Genomic DNA, 27,009 nt, shown 5'->3' on the forward strand with positions numbered 1-27,009 from the left:
TTTCAAAAATGTTCAACAATACAAGAAAATATTTAAAGGAGGAAGACGATTGGATGGAGAGAAGAGACGGATAAATGGAGCGCTCCTTTCTGCTTTCAGCCGTGTGTGTGTGTGTGTGTGTGTGTGTGTGTGTGTGTGTGTGTGTGATGTAACAGTTTCTAGTCGATTGGTGGAATGAAATGTGTGGCCATTAGTGCGTTCATGTTCTCCTGAGGATGAACCATCAGAGGGTTAATGATGCTCTGATGTTCCCCATCGTTCAGGTCCATTCCTTCTCCCTCCATATTTAAAGACACTTAATAGTATACAAGTAATGAGCCGAGCAATGTCAGACTCAAAATGTACTTGAAACACTTAGTTCTTAATCTGCTCTGATATATTTTCACATCTTTTAAAAGGAAAACTTCTAACTCCTCCTCCTGCGACCTTTGTTAATCATTTCTACCTACTTCTACCTTCAGAAGCTTTTCGGCTTCTCTCCTCTTTAGCTTTTTTTCTTCTTTGAACAAGAAGGAATGTCACACACACCCTCTCTCACACACACACACACACACGTGCACACCTCTCTGAGCTGGAGGAGGAAGTGGTCAGCTATGGAGAGCGTCTTCCTGTGGGGGCTGCCAAACAGGAAACCGTAATTACCCCTTCTCCTCCTTCTCCTTCTCTTCCGCCGATTTCTTCTTCTTCACCTCCTCCTCTCCAACCATAGATCTATTTTTACTCTCCTCATTTACTTAGATTCTATCATCTCCGTTTAGGACATGAGAGGGTGTCAGCCTCTATTTCATCCAATCAGAGTTCAGCTGGGTCCTGCTATAGGTCAAAGGTCACAGCATGCTTCTGTGTTAAATGATTATTTAGTTTTTTGTCCCATTCATAGTATATATTCATTCCTGCTCATTGTTTCTGTTCAGTCGTTAATACCAAGATCATAAATATAAGAGTTCACTTCTGTAGTAAAAAAAGCTTATTAAATCATCAACAATGCTCTTTTTCCATCTTCATATTTTCAAAATATATTAGAAACTAAAAGAAAATAGAGAAGAAGCTCATGAATTTAAGTGGATAACAAATGGATCATTTTCTTAATTGATCTACATTTACTACCCTTTTTTCCAAATTTGCTCATATTGTTCAATCCCTTTATGATTTCCTAACCTGGGCCCGGTGGTTGTCCCTCTGACACCAGACACTGCAGCTTCTGTGCTATTCTGAGTCGGCCTTCAGCTCTCGCTCACCCGCCTCCACTGAGACATCAGCACGTTGAAGATTTAAGGCCTCACAGGATCCTAATCACAAGGATCCATCTCTAACGTTCTTTACGTTCTCTTTAAGGTCTCTGATGACTGTAAATGGTTGAACTGATGACCTGCAGGGCATCACTGAAGTCGTTAATGTGTGAATTAACGCTGGTGCTGTTTGTTCACATCTCAGCAGACATGGAGCGCTGCACCGAGGAGCAGACGCGGGAGGAGGTGAAAGTGGAGGAGTCAGAGGAGAAGACGCACAATGACCTCAAAGGTACAAACCGGACCTCATTCACAGTGCGACGTGTTTAAGGCCGCTACCTGACTCTCGATTTCCGGCGTAGCCATGAACAGAGTAAAGGAGGAGGCGAGCGGAGGGGAGACGCTACACAACGGAGATCGAGGAGGAATCATGGGAGCAGATGGAGGAGGAGACTTGTCCTCCATCAACGCCATGATGTCAGCTGTGATGTCGGCGACGGGGACCATCAACGGCGGAGACGGAAGAAGAGAGAGTGGAGTCCCCTCGGCCAACTCCTCCGCCGGGCCGTCGCCCAGGTGACCATTAATGCTGACTTCTTTTCACGAGTGACGTAGTGGTGACGATGTGGAAACTGTTGCCACGGCGATAACTGACTCTTTCTTCTTCTCTTGCCCCAAAGCCCCTCCCCAACAAAGTCGCTCACTGGGGCCATGAGAGCCCCGCCCGGCCGCAACGCCCGGCGCACACAGGTACACAATATTCATATTCTTTGATTCTGATTTCCTCTCCTTATCTCCTCTCCTTATGTTTCTTTAGTCCTTGTCTCCTCGAACCGCTCCTGTTTCCTCCTCTTGTCTCCTCTACTTGTTTCCTTTTTTCTTTTTGTCTCCTTTTTTATTTCCTCTCCATGTCTCCTTTCTCTATCTCCTTTGTTTCGCTTCCTAGTCCCCTCTCCCCTCTTCATTATTTGCCAGATCATTGTGGTACATTTCTTCTCTCCCATAATGCATTGCAGCATTCCACACTGCATCATCACTTCCTGTGACTGAAACAGGAAAAAGGGGAAGTGTGTGTGTGTGTGTGTGTGTGTGTGTGTGTGTGTGTGTGTGTGTGTGTGTGTGTGTGTGTGTGTGTGTGTGTGTGTGTGTGTGTGTGTGTGTGTGTGTGTGTGTGTGTGTGTGTGTGTGTGTCGAGTCCCTCAGGTCTTCAGAGACTCTGATAGTTTCATCTTCAGGTCAAACTGAGGCTGTTTATTGTCAACAAATCCCATAAAAACACATCCACGTCCATCTCACTTCCTGTCCCTGTCCGTCCCTTATCACTGTCCTACTTCCTGTCTCTGTCCCTCTCTTATCACTCTCTAGTTTCCTGTCTACATCGCTCTAAATGTGTGTTTGGTTTTCTAGGACACCAAAGACGAAAGCTCAGCTTTTATTTGTCCGCTATGTGACAAGGACTGTCAAACACAACACCAGCTCACTATGCACATCAGACAGGTAAATACCACCAGTACTACTACTAGTACTGCATGTATGGAGATGTTAAAAAGTAAAAGTCACCTGTAAACATCTGTGCTTCTGCATTTTTATTAGCTATGACACAGATTTGACATTTTACTAATAAAGAATACATTATTAATACTATTGGAACTAACGTTACTTCTTCTGAAAGTAGTAATTTTACTGCTCTGGCTTCTAGTATTTAACTACCATTCCTTGCTGCTGTGACATCTTATCTGTTTAGATTGTGACTCGTACACAAAGTTGTGATATTTAGCTGTTAGCTACCTTTTATTTAGCTGTCAAAGTCAGCTGTTAGTATTATTATTAAATAAAAAGAGCTATTTTCTGTAGCACTTTTTTAGAAACCTAAAGATGCTTTACAAAGACAGACAGTTATTTAACTGTTAAAATGAGCAGTTAGCTCAGTTATTAAGCTGGTAAAGTTAGCAGTTAGCTCAGTTATTAAGCTGGTAAAGTTAGCAGTTAGCTCAGTTATTAAGCTGGTAAAGTTAGCAGTTAGCTCAGTTATTAAGCTGGTAAAGTTAGCAGTTAGCTCAGTTATTAAGCTGGTAAAGTTAGCAGTTAGCTCAGTTATTAAGCTGGTAAAGTTAGCAGTTAGCTCAGTTAGTAGGCTGATAAAGTTAGCAGTTAGCTCAGTTAGTAGGATGGTAAAGTTAGCAGTTAGCTCAGTTAGTAGGCTGGTAAAGTTAGCAGTTAGCTCAGTTAGTAGGATGGTAAAGTTAGCAGTTAGCTCAGTTATTAAGCTGGTAAAGTTAGCAGTTAGCTCAGTTATTAAGCTGGTAAAGTTAGCAGTTAGCTCAGTTAGTAGGCTGATAAAGTTAGCAGTTAGCTCAGTTAGTAGGCTGGTAAAGTTAGCAGTTAGCTCAGTTAGTAGGATGGTAAAGTTAGCAGTTAGCTCAGTTAGTAGGCTGATAAAGTTAGCAGTTAGCTCAGTTAGTAGGCTGGTAAAGATAGCAGTTAGGCCTGTACTTAGCTGATTAGCCTTTAGCGTTATTATCAGGAGAAGCGAGGATGTTTGACTACGGGTGTGTAGTTTTCACATGCTCAGTAGGGATACACATGAAGTGTCACTATGGCTGCCCGTAGTAGTGGTACTAGTGGCAGTATTACTGGTAGCAGTGGTACTGGTAGTAGTAGCACTAGTACTGATGGTTCTATTACTGGTAGCAGTATTACTGGCACTGTTTCAGTGTCATTGTGTGTTGACGTCCTCTCCTCACTGCAGCACAACACTGACGCCGGAGCGACGGACCACTCCTGCAGCATCTGTGGGAAGTGCCTGAGCTCGGCCTCCTCTCTGGACCGACACATGCTGGTCCACAGCGGGGAGAGGCCCTACAAGTGCAACGTCTGTGGGCAGACCTTCACCACCAACGGCAACATGCACAGGTACACACACACACGTGGGAAGTCAGCGTTTAACCCGGCCCCCAGTCTACCATGATAGGAATACAAACTGGTGGAGTGTGTGTGTGGCGGGGGTTTACACAGGAAGTGGGAAGATGACTTTAAACCATCCACACACTGAACAACGCCCATCATTTATCAGTGAAGTCCAGCCTGTGCGTGTGTGTGTATTGATGACATCACATGATCATACTCCTCGTTCTCACTGTTTGAGGGAGCCACGTCTTGTGCTCATCTAATTGGTTGAAATGAGAGCCTCCCACAGGTGTGTTTTGAGGAGTTAAATGACTGGAACACGGCAGAGATATAATCTGTGATGTTGTTTGGTTGCGTCCTCTGTCTCGTCACCGTCTCGTCTCCGTCTCTGGTGGAATGAGGACGTGTGGGCAGGACGGAATGGACGTGGGTGGACCCAATCATCTTTTTGTTCAGCAGAGAACTTCTTCCTGTCTGTTGAAAGACGTAGTTGATAGTTGGTAGTTGATTTTTTAAGTTCATCTCTTTAACGTATAACTTTTATTGTGTAGCACTTTGTGACGTTCATGGAGATTGGGTCATGTTGTGGTTACATGAAATATTCCTAAATAGATCAATGTAAATATTAATAATAATAATACTTTAGTTTTTGTAACACTTTTCTAGGTACCCAAAGAAACATCACAAAGACAGACAAGAACAAAACGAGTCTAAAAAGAAACAAACGCAACACTATAAAAAGAACTGGAGAAAACTGCAGAATGAGTAAAATGTGTTTATGGTAAAACTCAATCAATATGAAGATGAATCTAATTCTAATTAGATTATTTAATATTATTGATAATATGTTTTCTTAAATTATGACTTTTTTCCATTTAATTTTCCATTATTATTGTTATTTGCCTTATTAGTATTATTGTTAGTAATTCTATTAACTTCTATTATCATATTTTTTTCATATCATAGAAGAATAAAAAATGTACTGTTATTTTGAAATGTTATTTCTTATGTTATCTCATTAAACATGATCTTGTTTTTATTACAAAAAGAGAAGGAGACATAGATTTTTAAAAGAAAAATGAATTTCTGAAAATAATAAAAATATAATTAGTAAACAATAATTAGAAGTAAAAATGAATACATTTTCTAAACGACTACAAACGCCACAATGTATTTTTATTTTTGTTCAATAGAATAGTTTTTTTTTAAAGAAAATGAATCATAAACATTAGTTTTATTATTATTATTATTATTATAATATATCAGAGACTAGATACCACAGTCTAGATCAATCTTTGTATTTGATGGCTCACTGAGCAGCGTCTAACCAGTCGTCCTCTCGGCTGCTCTGTTGTGAGGGCCGCCTGGGCCCGGTTGCCATGGCGAGCCATCCCATTAGCCTATTATGGGCTGGCGGCGGTGTGCCGCGCTGTGATTGGCTCCCCGATGCCGCCGCAGGGGAGAGAGGGCGGCGGCTCAACGGCGCCGTCTGTGGTGACGCGGAGGAACTGCAGGAGAACAGATGGAGCCACTGGTACCTTGAGTCTGGTACTGAGAACCTCTGGGGACGGCATTAGTAATAGATGTGTTATAAAAGGACCACGACGTTTTCACAACGTCAAGTTTAGTTTGGACCAACATGTTGAATATTCCTAAAAATACTCAGAAGGTACTTGTTGGTGGAATTCCTGAAGTAAACGTAACCCGTAACTAGTAATACAACTATTTTAACTATTTAAAATAGTAGTATTTAATAGTAGTATTTAACTACTACTGGCTGTAATTACACTGCTGCAGCTGCATGGCCGCTTGTGTTAGTACTACTACTGGTGCTACTACTACTTCTGTTGAGGTCAAAGTGTATTTAGAACATCAGGTGAGAGAAATATTCTTTGCACACAGTATAAGAGTAGTAGTATTTTAAATAAACGTATATATTTCTCCTGTGTGTGTGTGTGTGTGTGTGCACTGATATTTTGAGTCGAGCAGCTGTTGGCGACTCAATCGTCACACAGCAGGTTTGTGTCTGCTGACTCGCCATGTTTCCTGCTCTCTGATTGGTCGGTTCAGGTGGTCACAGTACAGTTTAGGCCCAGAAGACTTTGCCCTCTCACTCTCCCGTTGTCCCTCCTCCTTCTCTGAGCTGATTGGTTAATAAACATTGTTTGTCAGCTGGTCTCAGGACCTCTTATGGGCGTCCAGCCTGCTGCCTGTTGGGTCCTAATAATAGATGATAACATCAGTCCCACCTCCTATCTGTCCTCTCTCCTCCTTTACTTTCCTTGTTTCCTCTCCCCTTGCTTCTTTGCGCCTGTTGTGACTCCTCTTGCACCGTTTTCTCACATACGCTCCTCTCCTTTTCATTCCTCCCTCCTTCTTCACTCTCCATGTTGCATCTCCTTTTTCCTTTAGCCATCTTTTATTCCCTTCGTCCCTCCTTCTCAGTGTTTCCATGTACCATCATCACTGAAACAAGAAAACAAAAAGTTATGACTGGGATTTGAGTCATAGATGTGGAGAGTACCCCAACCTCTGACCTTTGACCCCCCTCCCCCCCAAACCAGACACATGAAGATCCATGAAAAGGACCCTGCCAGCGGCCTGCCTGCCCTCAGCCCCCCGTCCCCCAACAAGCGCCGCCGTCCCTCCGCCAAGAGGAGGCAGAGTCCAGAGGAGGAGACGGGGGAGGAGCCCCCCAGCAAGAAGGTAGAGGCCCGCCCACATCTGCTGCTGCTGTGCTGCACAGACAGTGGTGTTAATGTGTGTGTGTGTGTGTGTGTGAGATGGTGGAGGAGGCGACTGCGGTGGAGGCCGTGGCCGGAGTCCGAGGAGTTGAGGAGGAGCTGCTGCCGTGTCCCATCTGCTTCAAGACGTGCAACTCTAGGCTGGAGCTGGACACACACATGGACACACACCCTGACATAGCACTGAGGTACACACACACACACATGGACACACACCCTGACACAGCACTGAGGTACACACACACACACACGGACACACACCCTGACACAGCACTGAGGTACACACACATGGACACACACCCTGACACAGCACTGAGGTACACACACACACACATGGACACACACCCTGACACAGCACTGAGGTACACACACACACACACGGACACACACCCTGACACAGCACTGAGGTACACACACATGGACACACACCCTGACACAGCACTGAGGTACACACACACACACATGGACACACACCCTGACACAGCACTGAGGTACACACACACACACACATGGACACACACTGACACAGCACTGAGGTACACACACACACACACGGACACACACCCTGACACAGCACTGAGGTACACACACACACACACCCTGACACAGCACTGAGGTACACACACACACACATGGACACACACCCTGACATAGCACTGAGGTACACACACACACACATGGACACACACCCTGACACAGCACTGAGGTACACACACACACACATGGACACACACCCTGACACAGCACTGAGGTACACACACACACACACGGACACACACCCTGACACAGCACTGAGGTACACACACATGGACACACACCCTGACACAGCACTGAGGTACACACACACACACATGGACACACACCCTGACACAGCACTGAGGTACACACACACACACATGGACACACACCCTGACACAGCACTGAGGTACACACACACACACATGGACACACACCCTGACACAGCACTGAGGTACACACACACACACACATGGACACACACTGACACAGCACTGAGGTACACACACACACACACGGACACACACCCTGACACAGCACTGAGGTACACACACACACACACATGGACACACACCCTGACACAGCACTGAGGTACACACACACACACATGGACACACACCCTGACACAGCACTGAGGTACACACACACACACACGGACACACACCCTGACACAGCACTGAGGTACACACACATGGACACACACCCTGACACAGCACTGAGGTACACACACACACACATGGACACACACCCTGACACAGCACTGAGGTACACACACACACACATGGACACACACCCTGACACAGCACTGAGGTACACACACACACACATGGACACACACCCTGACACAGCACTGAGGTACACACACACACACACATGGACACACACTGACACAGCACTGAGGTACACACACACACACACGGACACACACCCTGACACAGCACTGAGGTACACACACACACACACATGGACACACAAAAGCTTCTCGTTGTTTGAAACGTTCTGAAAGTTCAAATCTATTTTTATAAGTTTAATAAGTATCTGCACTGATGATTAATAACACAATCCTATTATAACTGTGACAAGGAGTACTACTACTTGAAGTACATCTACTGATAATACTTGAGTACCTGAATAAAGAGGAAGGAGGTAAGATGGAGGAGGTGATGGAGTGAGGCTCAGTTTAAAGAGAGGAGTCACAGAAGAAGATGGGGAGGAGAGTTCAGAAGCTCGTTTGTGCGCACCCCTCCCTCCTCAAAAAACGAGACGCAGTTTGTGCCCATGGCGACTAAACTCCTCGTCAAGAAGGACATAAAGTTTGTCAGTTGGGGAGAAAAATAAGAAAAGGACAATTAGAGGAGAACGACGGCAGCAGGAGGCAATGAGCTCGTTATGGAGACAAGAACATTTAGCTGTAAGTCCTCACTAATCAGGTGGTAAGAGGATCTGAGGGGGGCAGAGAGGGGGAGGGGAGACACTAATGCTAACTAGTTAGCTGAAGTTAGCATAGCTCAGCTCCTTCAACACTTCTAAACCTCCTCCGGGGAGAAGAGACTGCTGCGCTCTGATTGGTCGAACAGGCACAGCGCATCACTTCATTCATAAAACCAGGAACTACTAATAAATGACATCTGAGGCAGAGGCGGACGCCGTCACTCACTAGTCACGTGACACGTGCCTTTACATCGCCATGGAAACGAGACAACCTCCCTCGGCCGACGCTGTCAAAACCACACACACAAGTGCACACAATGCAACGCACACACAGAAAGCTCTACCGGTCCCCATATGGCCGCGTTTGTGTGTGCGTCTCTTTGTGTTGGCCCCCCTGCCCCCCCCATGCCCCCCCCCCGCCAGAAACTACCTTGTGTCCGAGAGGATTACACAAGGAGGTGACTGTAGCAGACACCGAGCAGCTGTCCTCTCCTCAACAAGAGGACCAGCTACCAGGGGTTAACACACACACACACACACATGCACACACACACACACACACACACACACACACACACACATGCACACACACACAACTCTGGAAAAATGGATACATTGCTTTCTGTATCATTTTAAGAGAACAAACTGTTGGTTGTGCCCCCCCCCCCCACCCCCCCCTTGCCAATATAAATCCTAACCCCCCCCCCCCGGGTGTGTGTGTTTTGCAGGTGTGACCTCTGCTGTCTGTCCTTCCGGACTCACCGGGGGCTGTTGCGTCACAACGCGGCAGTGCACGACGTCCTCCCCCAGGACCCGAGCGGGCGCCCCTTCATCCAGAGCAACCCCTCCATCCCCACCGGCTTCAACGACCTGGCCTTCATCGACTTCTCCTGCAAGAAGTTCGCTCACATCGCACAGGTACCGCTCGCCCCGTCGCACACCCTCCACCCACGGTGGGGCTGTTTAAGGGGCGGGGCTAAAGCAGACTCCCCCCCCCCTCCCCCCTGCAGGTCTGGTGTGAGACAAACCTCCGGCGCTGCATCAGCAAGTTCCACCGGTTTGTCTGCGACTGCTGTGACCGAGCCTTTCCCCTCCGCTCGGCCCTGGACCTCCACAAGAGCACCTCCCACTCCGCCTCCATCACACAGCAGGAGGAGGAGGAGCAGGAGGAGGGGGGCAAAGAGCAGCAGAAGGAGAATGGCGGCGCTGCAGAAGACGCCGTCGACAGTCTGAGTCTCAAGGAAGAAGTCCCGCCCCCGCAGCAGGACGACTTCCTGGAGGCGCTCGGTCTCCGCCACGTTTCCAAGGTTTCTGTGGTCTTGATTTTCAAAATAAAGGCGTGCTGCTCCTCTGTGGGAACAGAACCAAACGTGTTATTAAACCATCATTAAAGTGCTGAAATAATAGCTGTGCTATCCACCTCCTCTCATGGACGCCACGTTTGTGTCCTCAGGTGAAGTCCGGACCCACGGACGACGAGATCCACCAGGCGCACCTGGACAGCATCAAGGTGATCCACGTGGAGCCGCCCTCCTCCAGCCTGCCCCAGGAGCCCGCCTCCGCCTACCTGACCGGGGGCCTGACCCTCGGGGGCCTGGCGGGCTCCGCCGCCCTGCAGGGCCTCTCGCAGAGGGACGCCATGAGCCTGCTCTCCCTGCAGCCCTTCCAGACGGGCTTCCTGCTGCACCCCGACGGCGGGGGGGCCGCGACCGCCGCCTCGTCCGGGTTCAAGCCCGGGGAAGTGGGCGGGGCCATGGAGCTGGCCAACATCCAGCAGATCCTCAACGTAGCGAGCGCGGCGGGTCAGATGGGGCTGACGCTGCCGCCTCTGGCCAAAGCCCCCGGGTTCCCTGGAGGTCAAGGTGGGTGTCGCCCCGGAAGCTGTCAATCATTCTGTTGGCCAATCGATTTGACGGTTGTTTGTTTTTGCTCCAGGGCAAGCCCAGGCTCAGAAGTCAATGCCCCCGTTGAAGCCTAAACCCCCCATCACCCCCCGCTCCAGCCTCACGGCGACGACGCCCCCCCCCCTCCAGAGCTCCCAGCATGCCTCACTGGGCTGCATCAGCCCCAGCCTGCCGCCCCCCAACCCGACTCTCTTCAAAACGCCCTCCTCCTCCTCGTCCTCCTCCTCGTCCTCCTCTTCGGCCGGGACCGGAGGGCAGCTGGACGCCGAGTGCGACTCGCCGCCGGCCTCCAGCGCAGCGGTGCACGAGGAGGCGGGGCTTAGCGGGAGGAAGCCGGGCACTAAGGGCGGCTCGGCCAAAGGCTCGTTCCCGTGCCGGTTCTGCGACCAGGTGTTCTCCTTCTCCGGCGTGCTGCAGGCTCACATGCGCTTCCACCTCGGCATCCTGCCGCACCAGTGCAACATCTGCGACTACGTGGCGCCCGACAAGGCCACGCTGATCCGCCACCTGCGGACGCACAGCGGCGAGCGGCCCTACGTCTGCCGCGTGTGCCACTACCCCTTCACCGTGAAGGCCAACTGCGAGCGCCACCTCAGGAAGAAGCACGCCAAGACCTCCAGGAAGGAGATCGAGAAGAACATCAAGTACATCACCTCCACCATCACGGCCAACCTCGCCTCCACCCAGGACACGGAGACGGGCTGCGCCGGGGCCGAGACCACGTGCCGCTTCTGCGGCGAGGACCTGAAGAACTACCGGGCGCTGCAGATCCACCTGCGCACGCACAACGGCTGCCAGAGGAAGCCCTTCGAGTGCCGGCGCTGCGGCGCCGCTTTCCTGGCCAAGCGCAACTGCATCCACCACCTGCTGAAGCAGCACCCCGAGGTGCAGGAGCGGGAGATCGAGGACCACATCGCCACACTGCTGCCCGCCTCCGCCTCCGCCCGGGCGCCTCCGGCCAATCAGACCAACGGGATGGGTCAGGCGCTGCACGCCGTGAAGCTGGAGGAGCTCGCCAACGCCGTCTACGCAGCCGAACTGGACCAGCCGCTGGACTTCTCCGCCAAGAGGCGCGGCGGAGGCGGCGCCGGGACTCCCGGTAGCGGCAGCAGCGGCGGCGGGCGCAGCCTGGCGGGGTCACCGGGGGTCAAACTGGAGAGCGTCTCCCCCAGCTTCGACTGCCGCGCGCTGGACCAGCCCATCGACCTGTCCGTCCCCAGCAAGAGGCCGAGGAGGGACATCAAGGTGGAGCCCAGCGGCGCCAGCATCGTGGAGCTGCAGGTTCTCGCTCCGCCCAAGGAGGACGCGGCGGCCCTGCCTCCGCTGCACCCCCACCCCCAGCTGGGCTGCTACCAGCTCCCCCCCGGATCCACCCCTCCCCCGGCCTCCCTCGCCAACGCCACCCGGGCCGCGCGCCTCAAGCCGCTGCTCCCCAAGCCGGCCTCCACCTCGCCCTCCGCCCTCAAGGAGCTCCCCCCTCTGGCCTCCATCGCTCAGATCATCAGCTCCGTCTCCGGGGCGCCGGACCTGCTGAAGAGGGAGGAGCCAAAGCCGCCGGCCGTCACTTCCTGTCCGGCCAACGCAGCCGCTGAGGCCCCGGCGCCGCCGGCTGGCGTGGAGCCGCAGAGCGAGGAGACGCCTGAGGGACCCGCCAGGTCTGAGCTTCATCAGTGATCCATCACTGTGATTGACAGCTAATAGGGACACATACGGTTAAAATGATTCATTGTAGATAGATCAACGATGGTAAATAAGAATTATAATAACAGTAAATAAATACAATATTTAAAACATAAAATACACATTTTAGAATCACATTATGTTCTTTATTGACTTTTCTTTAGTGTCTGAAAGAAGTCATCTAAAAATATATTAATTTGGTTTTTTTCAAGCTTTATTCTTCGTTGAACTGAAGCAATAAAAATGTTTCGGTTATAAACTATAAAACAAGTGGAATGTAACACTAACTTCCTGCTGTGTGTAACCATCCGTTCCTCCTCTCGTCCGACAGGAAGCGCTCCAGGAAGAAGGCGGCCGTGAAGGAGAAGGCCATCGACCTGGAGTCCAGCGGCGAGTTCGCCAGCGTGGAGAAGATGCTCGCCACCACCGACGCCAACAAGTTCAGCACCTACCTGCAGACCGGCGCTGTGGAGCTGGGGGGCAGGAGAGGTGGGTTCCTTCAAAATAAGAGCTGGTAGAATCCATGAAACACCAAGGAGAGGTGCTTCAGTGCTTCCTTTACTAGCTCCCTTAGCGTAGGAAACACTGGACCTTCCTTTAGGAAAGGAGACGTGCAGTCGGATTAAAAACACCACGGTTATCGTTTCCTAGCTCCTTGTGAACTCTCCTTACTCCCTGTGAACAGACGTAGACCGACCCGGAAGAGGCGAGGAGGAGAAGGAGGGAGGAGCAAGGGAGGAGGTGAAGCCGGCCTCCGTGGGGCCGCAGTCCAAAGGGAAGAAGAACGCGTACTCCAACTCGGTGCAGAAGATGACCTGCCCCTTCTGCCCCCGGGTGTTCCCCTGGGCCAGCTCGCTGCAGAGACACATGCTGACGCACACAGGTGAACACGCACCACCTGATCCTCATCTAACGAGGTCATAATCAATGAAACCCTCATTCACTCTGTTAACTTTCCTCATCCCGAAAAGTCCACAGGAAGTTTATTTTGAAAAATAAAAGCGCCCCATCGTTCCTCAGGTCAGAAACCGTTCCCGTGTCCCAAGTGCGACGCCTTCTTCTCCACCAAATCCAACTGTGAGCGCCACCTGCTGAGGAAGCACGGCGTGACGCACCGCACGCTGCGGCGCAACGGCGCCCTCGGCAAGAAGGACGGGGACGAGGGATCCCACGAGAGCGCAGGTCAGAGATGGGCTTCATGAACAATATTATGTCACCGGTCTACAAAAGGATATTTATTCCTGTTTGTTTCTGTCCTCTCACTGATCAATAATGTGTGTTGGTGCTTTTAATTCAGAGAGCCAGTCGGAAACGGAGCAGATGGCTCCAGAAGCTCAAGACCTCAGCAGCGTGAACACCTCCACAGACTCAGGCTCCGCCCCCACGCCAGAGAGCCCCGCCCCCTCGGACCAACAGGACGGGGATTCGGTGCAGTCGAGCCCCGCCCACAAAGCCAGCCGCAGTGAGTCCGTCGACCAAAAAGACGAGTAAATGTTTATCAAGAAATCGGTCTGCAGATGAGACAATGCTCTCTATTTAAACTCTAAAGTTTATTTTAGGACATTTATTGTTAAAGATTTAGGCTCCGAAATATTTATGTACGGTAGAAATATATATATATATATATTTTTGCTGTAACACAAGTTATTGACGCATGTTCCTGCTGCAGGTTGCAGCCCGAGTGCAGAGCAGCTGGAGTCAGACGCCACGGAGCAGCAGGGGGCGCCAGAGGCTGGAGGGTCATCTGGACCCCAGCCTCCACAGAGCAGCAAGGTAAAGAGGCCCCCTCTTCTGTGTAGTGACCAGCAGGGGGCGACTCCTCTGCTCCCATAGACGTCTATGAGGAAATGACTCTACTTCTACTAGTTTCAAGTCTTTTCATAATAAAGCTCTCTGTTGAGTCACTGCTTCTCTCTCTTCAGGTGGATATGGTCGTCGACGATGACGATTGCCATAGCAACAAGAGTCTGGACCTGAACTTTGGCAAAAAGCTAATTGACTTCAAGCTCTCTGCCTCCTCGGGGCCGGCTCAGGAGGAGCAAGGCCCCCAACCCGCGCCCTCCTCCTCATGTGCTCCTCAAGTCGCGTTGGAGAGCCAGGAGAAGGAGCAAGGAGCCAGCTCCTCCTCCTCCTCCTCGTTGTCTGGCAGCCCGGCGTTGAAGCAGCAGCCGGAGTACAAACACGTGTGCCGCGTGTGCAGGAAGAGCTTCCGCTACGCCACCACGCTCGCTCGCCACGAGAGGGCGCACCTCTCCGAGGAGACGCAGCCAGCGACGCCGCAGGAGGAGGAGAACCCGCCGGCGAAAGAGGAGTCGACGGACGGCGATGCGGGTCAACCAGCGGAGGAGAAAGAGGAGATGGAAGAAGCAGGAGGGGAGAGCGAAAGAGGGGAGAGCGGGGAGTCAGAGGAGGAAGAGGAAGAGGAGGAGGAGGAGAAGAAGGAGGAGGAGGAGGAGAGGAGCGACGAGGAGGCGTCGGAACCAAAGAGTTTAGAAGGAGGAGAGGCATCAGGGAGGCGGCTGGACAAGAGGAAGAAGATCTGTAACGTCTGTGGAAAGCGATTCTGGTCTCTGCAGGATTTAACCAGACACATGAGGTCCCACACAGGTACGACTCCTCCACACAGTAGTGTCTCATCATTCGACTGTGCGTCTGCTCTACTTTCTGCGTATTAACCCCCCCACGTCCCCCCCCCCCCCCAGGTGAGCGGCCCTACAAGTGTCAGACCTGCGAGCGGACCTTCACCCTGAAGCACAGCCTGGTCCGGCACCAGAGGATCCACCTGAAGCCGCGCGCCGCCGACGACGCCAGCGAGGACGGAGACTCCTGCGCGCCGACCCCGCCCTCCACCTGCCCCCCCTCGGACAACGAGAGCGAGTGTGGTAGCGCCAACAAGGCGCTGGAGGGGGGGGAGGGAGCGGACGACGAGGAGGAGGAGGAAGAAAACCCTGAAAAACCAGCCGGTGCAGATTCCGAGCCGCCAGCAAGCGAGACCTCTGAGGACCGTCCGCGCCCCCCCGCCGACCCGACCCCCGCCCAACAAGCTACTGACACAAAGACAACTACTACGCCCGACTCCGTCTCCAAAGACCCCCCCTCGTCCTCCTCCAGCCCTCCTCCACCAGACCTCATCCAAGGGCTGCTGGAGATCCACACCAAGCCCCCCCTCCTGGAGCCCGTCCTGCCCAACGTAGAGCCCCCTCTGGTGGGGGCGGACTGAGGGACCCCCCCCCTCAACACAGTGCCATACGGCGGAGAGACGCTACACCCGGCGATGCAGAATGATGAGAGCATCCTTGTTCACAAGTGCCTTACTACTACCCCCCCCCCCCCCCGCCCCCCAGGAGGACGGATCCTTTTTAGCTTTTTACCAACACGATTTGCATTATTATTTCTTCTCCCGTGCGCGGTAATCTATAATAAAATAAAGTATCACGTTATGATTTATTGTTTTGTTTGAGGATTTATGGAGTTTATTTCTGTAACTGAATCACGGCAGACTGACCAGTGATGGGGGGGGAACTTATGAGGGGGGGTGGGGGCTCTTTTTTTTGTCTGCGACCCACCGGACGTTTTTAGATACTTTTTTTTTTTTTGCATAAAAAGTAACTGGTTGAGACCCAGTTACATCAGCAACGTGACGACCCCCCCCCCCCCCCCCCGGTGGCTGTTTGATACGACAAAGGAAGCTTTTTTTTGTAACTGGAAAACGCCCCCCCCCCCCTGAAAAAAACACAAAAACATTCACGAACGTCACAGCTTTGTGTGAGGCGGGGGTGGGGGGGGTGGGGGGGCAGTTAAAGAGTGATCAGTTTGTTCTCGCCATGTTTCTTTTTAAACGGTCACACTTGATGCCCCCCCCCCCCGTCGGTGTGTTGATCTCATGCATAATGATTCTCAGTTGATTCCATGTGGCTATGATGAGTATTTTGTGTTTATCGGTGATATTTAGGTGAAGGGAGGGGAATTCTTTTGTTTTGTGGATACTTTCTTTTTTTAACTGAACAAATTGATTTTCTTGTGTGTGTGAGAGACTTCCACCTGTCTGTCATCGCCCCTTTGTGTTCATTAAGGTTTATTACAGGGCCTCAAAGAGTGCTAACGTCTTTCCGCGGCTAACACTTTAGCCAGGTTCAGTTTACCTCAACTTCTGCTTAACTGCAACCATTAAAATAACCAGACCAGCTGGCCCTTTAAATCGTACGTCTTCCTAAATGGCGCTAGCCATGGCTAATTTTCTGCTGGCCCCTTTTCCACAATGTGAGCGAATCAGAAGCAGCCAGGTCTGAACTCACTGAACGCAGCTAGCCCGACCAAGCAGCTAACTAAGGCTAGCTGTGTGTCAACGTGGTGTCATTTCTAGCCTGGTTAGCGCAGTGAGCCTAAATAGACAGTTTATATGAGGGCTAAACAAACTCCAGTCAACAGGCTAACTAGGGAAAATGAAAAAAAACACTCTTAATTTTCCTCCTGAACAGCTAGTCCCAGCTAGCTCTTAGCATTGGCCTTAGCGTTGTGCGGTATGATATATCCACCACAAACTCAGTTACTAGCTAGCCATTGATCACGCTAACACATGGCTTACTTGACTAGCTTATCGCTAACTGCAGGTCAAGCAAGGCTCCTTCCAGTATTAATCTCAGACTTATCGTAGCGCGTTCCTGTCTATCCAGAAGAAATGTTCGGCTACGCAACAAGTACCTTTTTTATTTCATTAAAACACCGAAACCTTAAAGACACGTTAAAGATTTGGCGGTAGAGACAATCAGTCGTGATAATGAAATGGGAAACCAGATTAACATTTTTTTAAACGAAAATCCTCGGAGCAGGAGCACGGGGAGAAATGGAGGGATGAATGATGAATGGAGGGTGAATGGAGGGTGAGGTTGGGAGGTTCCTGAACTGTTACCAGACACAAGCTGGAGGGGTTATTCCCCCCTGTTGCACCAGCCCAACCGGACTGATGTGATCACTTATTGATCCTGATATCATGACCTTGGGGGGGGGGGGGGGGACCATGTTTGTGCATTTTCTTGTCGTTTGAAGAATTCTGCTTTTTTTTTTTTTACATATATAAAGCAACGTCATAATCACAAACAAGGAGAAACCTCAGTGGCTCATAACGGAACCGTAACGCAGCGACAACGCTGTGAAACCGGCACTAACAACTTCCAAAACTACTTCTACTACTTCTACTACTTCTACTAAGCTACTTGCACCACGATGGTGGAACATCACAAGATGTGAGAGTTCTCCTGCAGGACTTAATACTTAATAAGATATTTGTTCCTCTGAATACTGCGCTTTCACCTCTTCATTCTGCACCGTCTTTAGCATTATCGCAGCGGCTAATGCTACCTGCTCAGCAGCAAAATACGATAAACGTTCCAGAGAAATCCCAAAATTGGATTTTTGTCATTCTTCATATAAGGAGCAAACAGAATGAAGTTCAAAACCAAAAACATCACATTTACCTTTTTAAAAAGTTTGTTAAACCTCTGGAAATATTTGAATTGTTTCAGCAGCTGTAAGTCACATCGACCGCAGCTAGCTAACGCAGATTCATTTTGTGAAAGTCTTTGCTATTTTGTTTGCATTCAGATTAAAAAAAGAACAAACAATTGATCAAGAAACTACAAAAAAAGCTGCTGAAACACGCGAGAAGCAAACGATGGTTGATAATGAAGAGGTTTCATCAACTCTTTCTCTCCACTGTCTAATGTTATCTGTACGTCCCTCTCCCTCGGCTGTGTGTGTGTGTGTGTGTGTGTGTGTGTGTGTGTGTGTGTGTGTGTGTGTGTGTGTGTGTGCACAGCCATATGAATACTGGACTTCCATTCGAATGCACGTGGACTGTTTTTAGATGTATTTATTGGAGCCCAGGTGTGTGAATGCGTGTGACGTAGTTTGAGAAGAAGCCATGTATTAAATATCACGTTGATGCTGCAGAACTGTTTTGAGGAGCTGGTGGTTTGTTGAGTAGCAATAAGAATCCCTCTGAATCCAAAATAAAGCTTTATGTAGATTTACTGTTTATTCCAACGACTGTCTGGGTTTCTTGTTGGTTTTTAGTTTGGCTGAGAAATTATTTTTGTTTTTTGGTGTATTTTTTCTTTCTGACATATAAACGTTTATAAAACTGTGAAATCCGTTGTGTTCAGTTAAAGGGTGACTTTTAGGTTAGTACTTTTTTTTGCATGTTAATCTAATTTCAATTAAGGATGATTTTTCTCCATCTCTTCTCGCGCTACACACATATAAATGTGTGTGTGTGTCTATATATATATATATAAATACATGTGTGTATAAATGTTTGTATATACACACATGTATATATACATGTATATAATCTCGCTCTCAGGGTCTTTCACAAATCCATAATTCAAAAATGCTTTGTGTTCTTTTTTCCTGAGTTGCAACTTGTTTCCACATGATGATTATTTTGTCTTTTTTAATGATTCAGAACTGTCAATCACTACATTTAGCACTTGACTGTGAACTCATCGCCTAACATACAAAAGACGTCGCTTGGATTAATGTCGGGATATGACATTTTATTATTTTCTTCCCCCCCCGCCCCCTTGACCTCCTGTCTGGGTCAGAGTTCAAAGGTGAATATCAGAGAGGAGAAACCACACAGATGCTGAACCTCAATCAGAAACGAAGCATTATTTCACCTGGAGAAGGTGTCCTCTCTGGTTGCTTCCTTCCTTGCTCCCTCGTCTCCTTCCCTCGCTGTAAAATATGACAGCGTTTCACAAAGTCAAGAGATGTAAACTTGTTCTGTATTCAACCCAATAAGAAAAAGCAATAAAGATTATATTAAGGAAATGCGTGTGAATTAAATGCCGTTTTGTCTTTATTTACAATAAGCATTACTTATAGTATCAGTGTTTTTAAAGCATGAAAAACGTGTTTATTTTTAAAGTTTTCTGGTTGTAATTTTAGTAATAATTGGGATAATAAGCTCAAATAAAACCTTTAAGCATCATCTGGTCCATACTCTTGTTTGTGATGTTTGATAAAGGCTCCGTCACACACACATTTAAACACTTTATCATTCAGTTCAATGCTTTGTTTTAATCAACAAACAGTTGATGAGTTCTTCAAAATAGAAAATCAAATGTCTTCATGCTGCAGGTTTCTGGTCCAAAGGAGACGCTCCGTCCTGCGAGTTTTTGATTTAGTGTCCTTTGATGTTTCAGTCAAACATGACGAATGAAGCAGAAAACAGCTTTAACAGTTAAATACATCTAGAATGAAAGCAGGAGTGGAGGATATTTAGTGATCGTAATCAGAGGACATTAATTTAAAATTGTGTTTTTGTGGCAAACAGTGACACTGTGAATCATGGTGAGTTCTGGTGTCTCTAGTGGAATCAAAGCTGACCTTCCTGATCCACATTTGGGATTTGATTCTCTCTCCTCAAGGTGCCGTTTGTCAAACGTGTTTATTTCTTCCGGGATTTATTCTCCACTCAGCTGAGGAGGACCCTCAGACTGGTTTAGCTCCATAGGGGAGTCGGTATGGATCCTCTCAATTCACACGCGGGCATCAGCACACATGTCGAAAAAAGTGAAATAAGGATCACAGCATAAAAGTAGTGAAATCCACTAGGGCTTTATTAGAAATGCCATTATATGACTTTACTTGACCTGCAATTCTATTATAACGGTATGGAACGGTTGTGGATTCCAGCCTGAGAATCTATGAGAATTGAGGTTGGATTCAAAAGCATCAACAGGTGTGTGGTGGAACAGTGCAGGGAGATAGCAGGAAGGCTGAAGTGTGGAGGATCCTCAGTTCAAACCTGCTCTCTCAGAAGGAGGGTTTGGTTCCAGTCAGGGCTTCAAACTGTAAACTTTGAAACAGTTTTGAGGTTTAGTAAACAATCCCAAGGTCTAATATGAGAAATGGACACAATGAGGCATGTGCTTGAATAGCACAAGGGAACAACTGAAGGGCTGCAGGCTCCAACCTGCTGTCTGAGGTTGTGGGATCATGCCCCTTCATGCAGACATCACTGCTGCTTTGAAAGAGTTTTGAGGTTTGAGTAGCAGTCTCAAGGTTAAATACAACAAACAAAGAGTTGGTTAATGTGTGGTGAAGTAGCACAGTGGAAGAGCTGCTGACATAAGCCCCTGCACTGCACTTGAAGGTTGTGGGTTCAAGCCCAGATGTGGAAATAGCATTTAAAAAGAGTTTTAAAGTTTAACTCACATGCTCAAGGTTAAATAGGAGAATCAAAGTTGCCAAAATGTGACCAGGACTGGTAGTGTAGGGGTGCAAGAAGGAGCCGAAAGCCTCTGTAAGCACCGCCAGTGGGTTCAAATCCCGCTCGTGCCAAGTCTTGAGCGCGCTACCGCGGAGGTAGTAGTGGGGGCATTGTCCCCACTGGTTGTTTCAGAGAAGTGAACCCTGGGGGTTATGCAGAAACACAAGGCGCGTTCACTTGAGTTATGATGGCATTGTCAAGAATGATGAAGAATCTTTTGAATGATGAATTGAATTTGATGTTAATTGCTTTAGCCTTTTAGCACTTATTAGCCATGCTACGTAGCCACCTTGCCACCTTTTTGACGGGAGAGAAGGCCGGATGAGTCAGTAAAGATGAGCAGATGTGTCTCATTCAGTGGTCACACTGACATGAAACTTATTACAGCCTCTGAGGGCATTTTTCAAGACAATCACATGTTTGTCTACTTCAGGGCATCCTGTGGACAACCTTAAACTGACAGTCTGGCACAGGGTGTAGATTTGTTTAGCCTTTTTAGTGCATCCACCCTCCAATTCTCTGTTACATTCAAATTCAACTCACTTGTGCCTTTACCAATGCAGGAAGGATGAATAGCATGGTTGATCCTCCAAGATGCACCAATCCGTCTCTGGGGCAATATCCCATTATGATTTTTTATAAATGTCAGTTACCCAAAACTAAAAAAGGATTTAGGAAGAGCCACCATGTCCCTTGAGGGTTGAATCCAGATAAGGTTTAAAGTACAGAAATCTGGGGCATTTGGCATTAGTGACAGGGACGTGTAGGTTGCTCCATCTAAGATCATTCCAGTCATGTCATGGGAAAAAAATATAATGAAAAAATATATGTAAGGTCAATATATATATATATAATATAATATATATTATTAGGGCCGGGACTCGATTAAAAATATTAATCTAATTAATTAGAGGCTTTGTAATAAATTAATCGCATTTTAATTGCATAAATATTTGACCTGAGAACAGTGAGAAGTAATTTTTTTCACATGGATTTTTGTTCAACCATTTCCAGCAGACAAGTGTAGAATCGGTCCCCCGAAACTCATCCAGTGAGAAACGTTCCGCGGTGCAAAAAATAAGTGTAAAAATGCGTAAAAAATGTTTAATGTGTTATTTTTTGTGTAATTAATTAATCTTAATCTTAAAGTCCCGGCCCTATTATTTATCACTACTTCGTCATCCAAAAGACTAACAAATATAATTTGGTCAGTTTTGACCAGAAATGACCTAAAATATTGTAAAATAAATGTTAGTGTGAGAGCATCTTTTATTTGAACGAACAATGAAAAACAATTCAACCCGTGAGGTGAGTTGGGAGTCTGTGTTCTGGTCCTGGGGGGGCGGGGGGGTCACACCGTGGAGGCCTTCATCAGAGCCTGGTCCCCAAACAGCTCCTTGAAGTGGCCCACGTGCTCCTCACAGTGCTCTCCTGGAGGGGGGCGGAGAGGGGGGGTCAGGGGGGGTCACTACTTGGCCCTGAGGCCTCCAGACGGGCTTCCTCTCACCGGGGTTGAAGGCGGGACTTCCTCGGAGCCTCTGGTTCCTCTGCTGGAAGGACCTGAACACCGTGTAGAACAGCATCTGGTCTCCGGTCTGCCGCGCCGCGTCCAGGAACTTCCTGGAGGAGGCGTTGTCGTGTCCACCTGGAAACCATGGTAACCATGATCATCCCCACAGACTATTGAAAAAGTACAACGACCGTTTCTATGACAACCAAAACGCCCGTCAGCGTCTTGTACGTAAGGCAGCGCTTCGTAGGGATAGAATGTCCTTAAAAGACAAACCGCTGAGGACTACTTTGTCCCCTCTGAGTGTCTTAAGGGGACGCACCGACGCTGCGGAGGAAGCGCAGAGCTCCCAGGACCTGCTGCTTGGACAGAAGGACCTCTACGATCTCGTCGTTGGCCGTGGACAGACGCTGAAAGACACGGAGCGCAGAGTGAGGCCTCGTAAACGAGGACGCCGGCAGGTGTGCAGCCGAGGGGACGCTACCTTCAGCATGTCCAGAGACAGCTGGTGGGCCGGCGGGTACGTGCTCTCCAGAGACAGCAGCAGACAGGCCTGAGGACGCAGGGGACAGAAATACTCGGTCAGGTCTCTCTCCAGCGCGTGACGTGTCTCTGAGGCGGCGAGGACGGCTCACCAGCGGCTTGGAGTCGCTGAGGACGTGGTACTGGAGGAACTGGTGCAGCATGTAGAACAAGCTGTGCTGCACCAGCGTCTTTATCACCAGCTCGTACAGGTAGTGCTGAAAGACACGGAGCGCATCAGCTGGCGGCGCCTGCAGGGGGCGCCACAGCGGACACAAGCTTAGAGGAGCCGTACCTGCACGCTGATCTGGACCTGGTTCAGAGAGCGGATGTACTCCATCAGCACGGCGATCACCATCTTGTGGGACGCGGCCTGCAGGAAGACATTTCATCATCATCATCATCATCCACACACACACACACACACACACACACACACACACTACCTTCCCCTCGGTGAAGGAGGACAGCACGTGTGTGTACATGTCAGACTGGTCGACCACCGCCTGCGTTCGGATTGGACGCTTGGGGGCGGCGCTTCCTCGACTGGGACCCGCCTCCATCGCCTAGGAGACAGAGACGAGGTGAGTATTGTATTGCGTGTACAGGTGGGCAGAGGGGGGGGGGGGGGGGGGGGGCTCACCGCGCTGTAGGCCTGCTCCGCCTCCAGGTACTCTTTGTACACCTGGTTGAGTTTGTCGAACACGACGGCCACCACGGGGAGACCCCCCCTCTCACCGCCCGCCAGGACTGAGGAGACACTTCAGTCAATCGTCTCAACGTGGTAGTGTAAGTACATTGATGCTTTGGACGTATAGATCTACATAAAGTGTCAGACAGAGACAGGAGGACAGACAGAGGGACAGACAGAGACAGGAGGACAGACAGAGGGACAGACGTACTCTGGGAGCAGACAGACAGGATGACCATCTTGCAGTCTCTCCTCCGTAACAGGAAGTCCATCAGCTTCCCTTTGTCCTGCAGAAGGTTCACAGTCGGAGGCAACTTGACCTGCAGGTACCACAAGTAGCCTGAGACACACACACACACACACACACACACACACACACACACACTTATAATAAAAAACAATATCAATATCTTTAAATGTTGCTACAAAGTCCTGAAACAAAAACATTATTTGGACATTTTACACACTTTGTCAGGAATGATCACATTGTGTATCTGTGTGTGTGTGTGTGTGTGTGTGTGTGTCCACCTTCACTGGCGCTGATGATGATGTCGGGCTGGAAGACGCTCCATGAAGACGAGTCTGTTTCAACGGTTAAAGATCAGAGTAAAGGTACATGTACAAGTACTGTAGAAGTACTAATACTACATGTACAAGTACCTGTTTTGGAGGTAAAAGGATACAGAGCTGACACGGAACTGGAGGCTGAGAGGGAACCACAGCGGGACCTGCACACACACAAGTGGTCTTCAGTGTGTGTGTGTGGTCTTCAGTGTGTGTGTGTGTGTGTGTGTGTGTGTGTACCTGCTAGAGGGATGCGGTAGGGGTGGATGGATCGAGCTGGTAGAACCGGTTGGTGTGTGTTTACAGCACAGTCGGGTTCCTTCAGCTTGATGTCAAAGATCAGAGACGTCTGACACACAAATTGTAGATTTTATTCAATTAACTGGTTTCCATCGGAGGAAAAGTTGAAGCTACAGTCTGGATGTGTGTGTGTGTGTGTGTGTGTGTGTGTTGACCTGTGAACTCTGGTGATGAACAACAACCAGATTATCAACGATGTTCAGAGCGAACTTCCCCGTCGTGTTGAGCTTCAACACATGAGCCTTCTTGCCGGCTCCCTCCCTGGGGGGGAGGGGGGGGGGGGGTGTTAATCACATGATGAGTGTGTAGTGTGTCGTTACAACGATAAACACCAATGTGTGTGTGTGTGTACTTTGGTAAGTGATACAGCACCACTTCTGCCCCGGCGCTGCTGGCGGTTCTTGAGTGGTGCTTCAGATACATGACGAACAGCTGACCATAACTAGGCAGAGGAACCACCTTCAGATGAGGAGGAAAACCACACAACGCACAACATGCAACCAGGTGCAGGGCCCTGCAGGCCACTCACATGGTTGCCATGGAGATGTCTCTCTCCGACAGGCTGAGTTTGGCTGGTTTGGGGACGACGGGCAGCTCGATCTCAAACTTTGACATCTTGGACATCGTCCCGCTCTGAACAAAGGACACAACATGAGACACACACACACACACACGTGACACACACACACGTGACACACACACACCTTGAAGAGGAGCGGCTGCAGCACGTTGCCCTGCACCGTGGTGGACAGCAGCAGGACGGAGGTCTCGGGACAGTACTGGTACCAGTTCACGTTGATGCTCTGACTCTTCAGCTGCTTCAGGCTGCGCTTGTCTGGAAACACCTGAAAGGGGGAGGAGCCAGAGAGCAGGTGAGCACACATCCCGTTTATTCATCTCAAAGTATCGCTTTTAACATGACATTTATTTTGATTTTAAATAGAATGTTGTGCTTTTTTTAATTTTGCTTTTTGAGAATTTTTAGCAAAAGAACCATAATTCCCATTTTCCATGAACTGGTCTCAGCTCTTAATAATGTGCAGTGAGGAGCATGAAGGGGACGTGTGGACACCTGGTAGAACTCGACCCCCTGGTCCGTGATGAAGACGATCTCATTCCAGCTCGTCCAACAGAACCCCAGAACACTCGCGTTCTTCGTCTGCACCACATTTCAGATGGTCCTGATGTGTTATTACATCTCACAGGAACACCTCATTAAACATACTAATGACATATGTTGGTGTTTATTTGCATACCTTGCATTCCTGAGTGAACTCTATGTGCGGATAGTCGGGTATAAAGTTGATGAAATCCTGCAGAAGTAAATAAAATCAATAGTTTGTCCTCACACACACACACACACACACACACACACACACACACACACACACACACACACACACACACACACACACACCACAGATTTCAGAGTCCTCTGCACTGCGAGGATCTTGTTTCCGATGGAGAACTTGATACACTTCACTTCTCCTTTATCGTCCATTCTGAGAAGGAATGATCAATAAATCGGATTATTGGAAGCACGCGTCACTCAAACGCATCACAGACGGCCAGCAATTCGTCCCACACAAGTAGAGGTACCTGAAGGCCACGCTGCTCTTGTCCTCTGGTCCTTTGACCACCACACCTGTGGCTCCACCTGAACGCACCGCGAACACCTGCCGCAGGACAACACGGATTCATCTTCATTCCTTTACATTTTAAATTCCCCAAAGTCACAATCTAATATACAGAAAGTAGAATATTCCCCACCATCAGTACTTTTACTATAGTCGACACATAGATGGCAGTAGTTTGTAGTCTAGTATTCTTACAATGTGCTATAACAGTGTCTTCAGTGTGATACTAGCACATGTACTTTAGTAGAGATAGTGAGTGGTACTAGTACTTTTAAGGTAGCAGTACTTTTACAATGAAGAAGTATGATACCATACTGTCAGCGTATTTTGAAAGTTTGACATTAGTACAATAGTACTACTTTACACTGTTTCTTATAACAGAGTACTTTCAGTGTGGTATAAGTACTTTATTCCCTCTTAGATTTAGCTAAAGGTTTATTCGTGCTTTCTATCACTAAATGCAGGTTTAAACTGCACAAACAGAAGCGAACTAGGCATGTTATTGACGTGAAATGACGTCACTAAAAGTCCTTTAAAACGCCAATAAACAGCCAGTTAGCCTAGCCGCCTTCGCTAGCTAGCTTAGCTCACCTGCTTGTTAGCCTCATCGAAGAAGACGTTGTTGACGCTCGAGGCGTGTTCAAACTGCACCGGGTCCTCGCAGAGCTCCAGGTAGAACTGCTCCTCACTCATCCTCACGACTCGTGCGGGTCTCGCCGCTGCTCGCTCGGTTTCTGACGGACACAACAGCGGTGGAGCGACGGTTCACGTCAACCGGCACCATGACACTTCCGTCTTCCGGTTAACGTCTTCACAATAAAAGCGGGGAGTTCGTGCCTAAATCAAAATAAGGCTTATTGTCATCTTATTGTATGGCTTCACATAAATGGAATTTGATTTGGTGAGTTACTGCAAACAAAACAAATGAAATAGGTAGTGAATTAAAGATGTGCTTTCATTCTCTACTTTTTTTTAGTCTGAATATAATTAAACTCTATAGATTTTCTCATCCCAACTCTTCTCTTTATGTAATACTTAATGAACTCTTAAAATGAATTTTGTCTTAACATCCGTTTATTCTTAATACACATTTTAATCC

The 27,009-nt window shown here is 48.7% G+C and overlaps 2 protein-coding genes across 5 annotated transcripts in view; one reads left to right on the plus strand and one right to left on the minus strand.

Moving 5' to 3' along the window:
* Positions 1-16,057, plus strand: part of rreb1a (ras responsive element binding protein 1a) — a 31,571-nt gene extending 15,514 nt beyond the window's left edge. For 3 of the 4 annotated variants that reach the window (XM_037456091.2, XM_037456089.2, XM_062559099.1), the window contains 18 exons: positions 1,435-1,521; positions 1,592-1,805; positions 1,910-1,979; positions 2,637-2,726; positions 3,979-4,142; positions 6,701-6,842; positions 6,920-7,068; positions 9,556-9,745; positions 9,838-10,134; positions 10,281-10,689; positions 10,763-12,386; positions 12,743-12,900; positions 13,097-13,294; positions 13,432-13,593; positions 13,709-13,873; positions 14,081-14,184; positions 14,334-15,018; positions 15,114-16,057. In XM_037456091.2, the coding sequence (XP_037311988.2) occupies positions 1,440-1,521; positions 1,592-1,805; positions 1,910-1,979; positions 2,637-2,726; positions 3,979-4,142; positions 6,701-6,842; positions 6,920-7,068; positions 9,556-9,745; positions 9,838-10,134; positions 10,281-10,689; positions 10,763-12,386; positions 12,743-12,900; positions 13,097-13,294; positions 13,432-13,593; positions 13,709-13,873; positions 14,081-14,184; positions 14,334-15,018; positions 15,114-15,631 (5,421 nt within the window). In that variant the 5' untranslated portion in view covers positions 1,435-1,439 and the 3' untranslated portion in view covers positions 15,632-16,057. The remainder of the gene's footprint in view (positions 1-1,434; positions 1,522-1,591; positions 1,806-1,909; positions 1,980-2,636; positions 2,727-3,978; positions 4,143-6,700; positions 6,843-6,919; positions 7,069-9,555; positions 9,746-9,837; positions 10,135-10,280; positions 10,690-10,762; positions 12,387-12,742; positions 12,901-13,096; positions 13,295-13,431; positions 13,594-13,708; positions 13,874-14,080; positions 14,185-14,333; positions 15,019-15,113) is intronic. The other variant, XM_037456090.2, reaches the window with a different exon arrangement.
* A 5,648-nt stretch (positions 16,058-21,705) lies between these two features.
* rmc1 (regulator of MON1-CCZ1) lies at positions 21,706-26,708 on the minus strand. The gene is made up of 21 exons (XM_037456583.2): positions 26,502-26,708; positions 25,873-25,949; positions 25,691-25,775; positions 25,530-25,586; positions 25,346-25,432; positions 24,978-25,118; positions 24,803-24,906; positions 24,626-24,715; positions 24,429-24,534; positions 24,214-24,322; positions 24,093-24,137; positions 23,938-23,991; positions 23,621-23,749; positions 23,362-23,468; positions 23,165-23,284; positions 23,014-23,091; positions 22,832-22,936; positions 22,681-22,749; positions 22,519-22,606; positions 22,194-22,331; positions 21,706-22,117 (listed from the first exon to the last, which is right to left on the minus strand). Exons 1-21 carry the CDS (start codon positions 26,601-26,603, stop codon positions 22,038-22,040), a joined length of 1,971 nt encoding a protein of 656 aa, XP_037312480.1. The 5' UTR covers positions 26,604-26,708; the 3' UTR covers positions 21,706-22,037.
* Positions 26,709-27,009: the final 301 nt, after the last annotated feature.

The sequence above is a fragment of the Pungitius pungitius genome, chromosome 19 (assembly GCF_949316345.1).
Source record: "Pungitius pungitius chromosome 19, fPunPun2.1, whole genome shotgun sequence".
Lineage (NCBI taxonomy): Eukaryota > Metazoa > Chordata > Actinopteri > Perciformes > Gasterosteidae > Pungitius > Pungitius pungitius.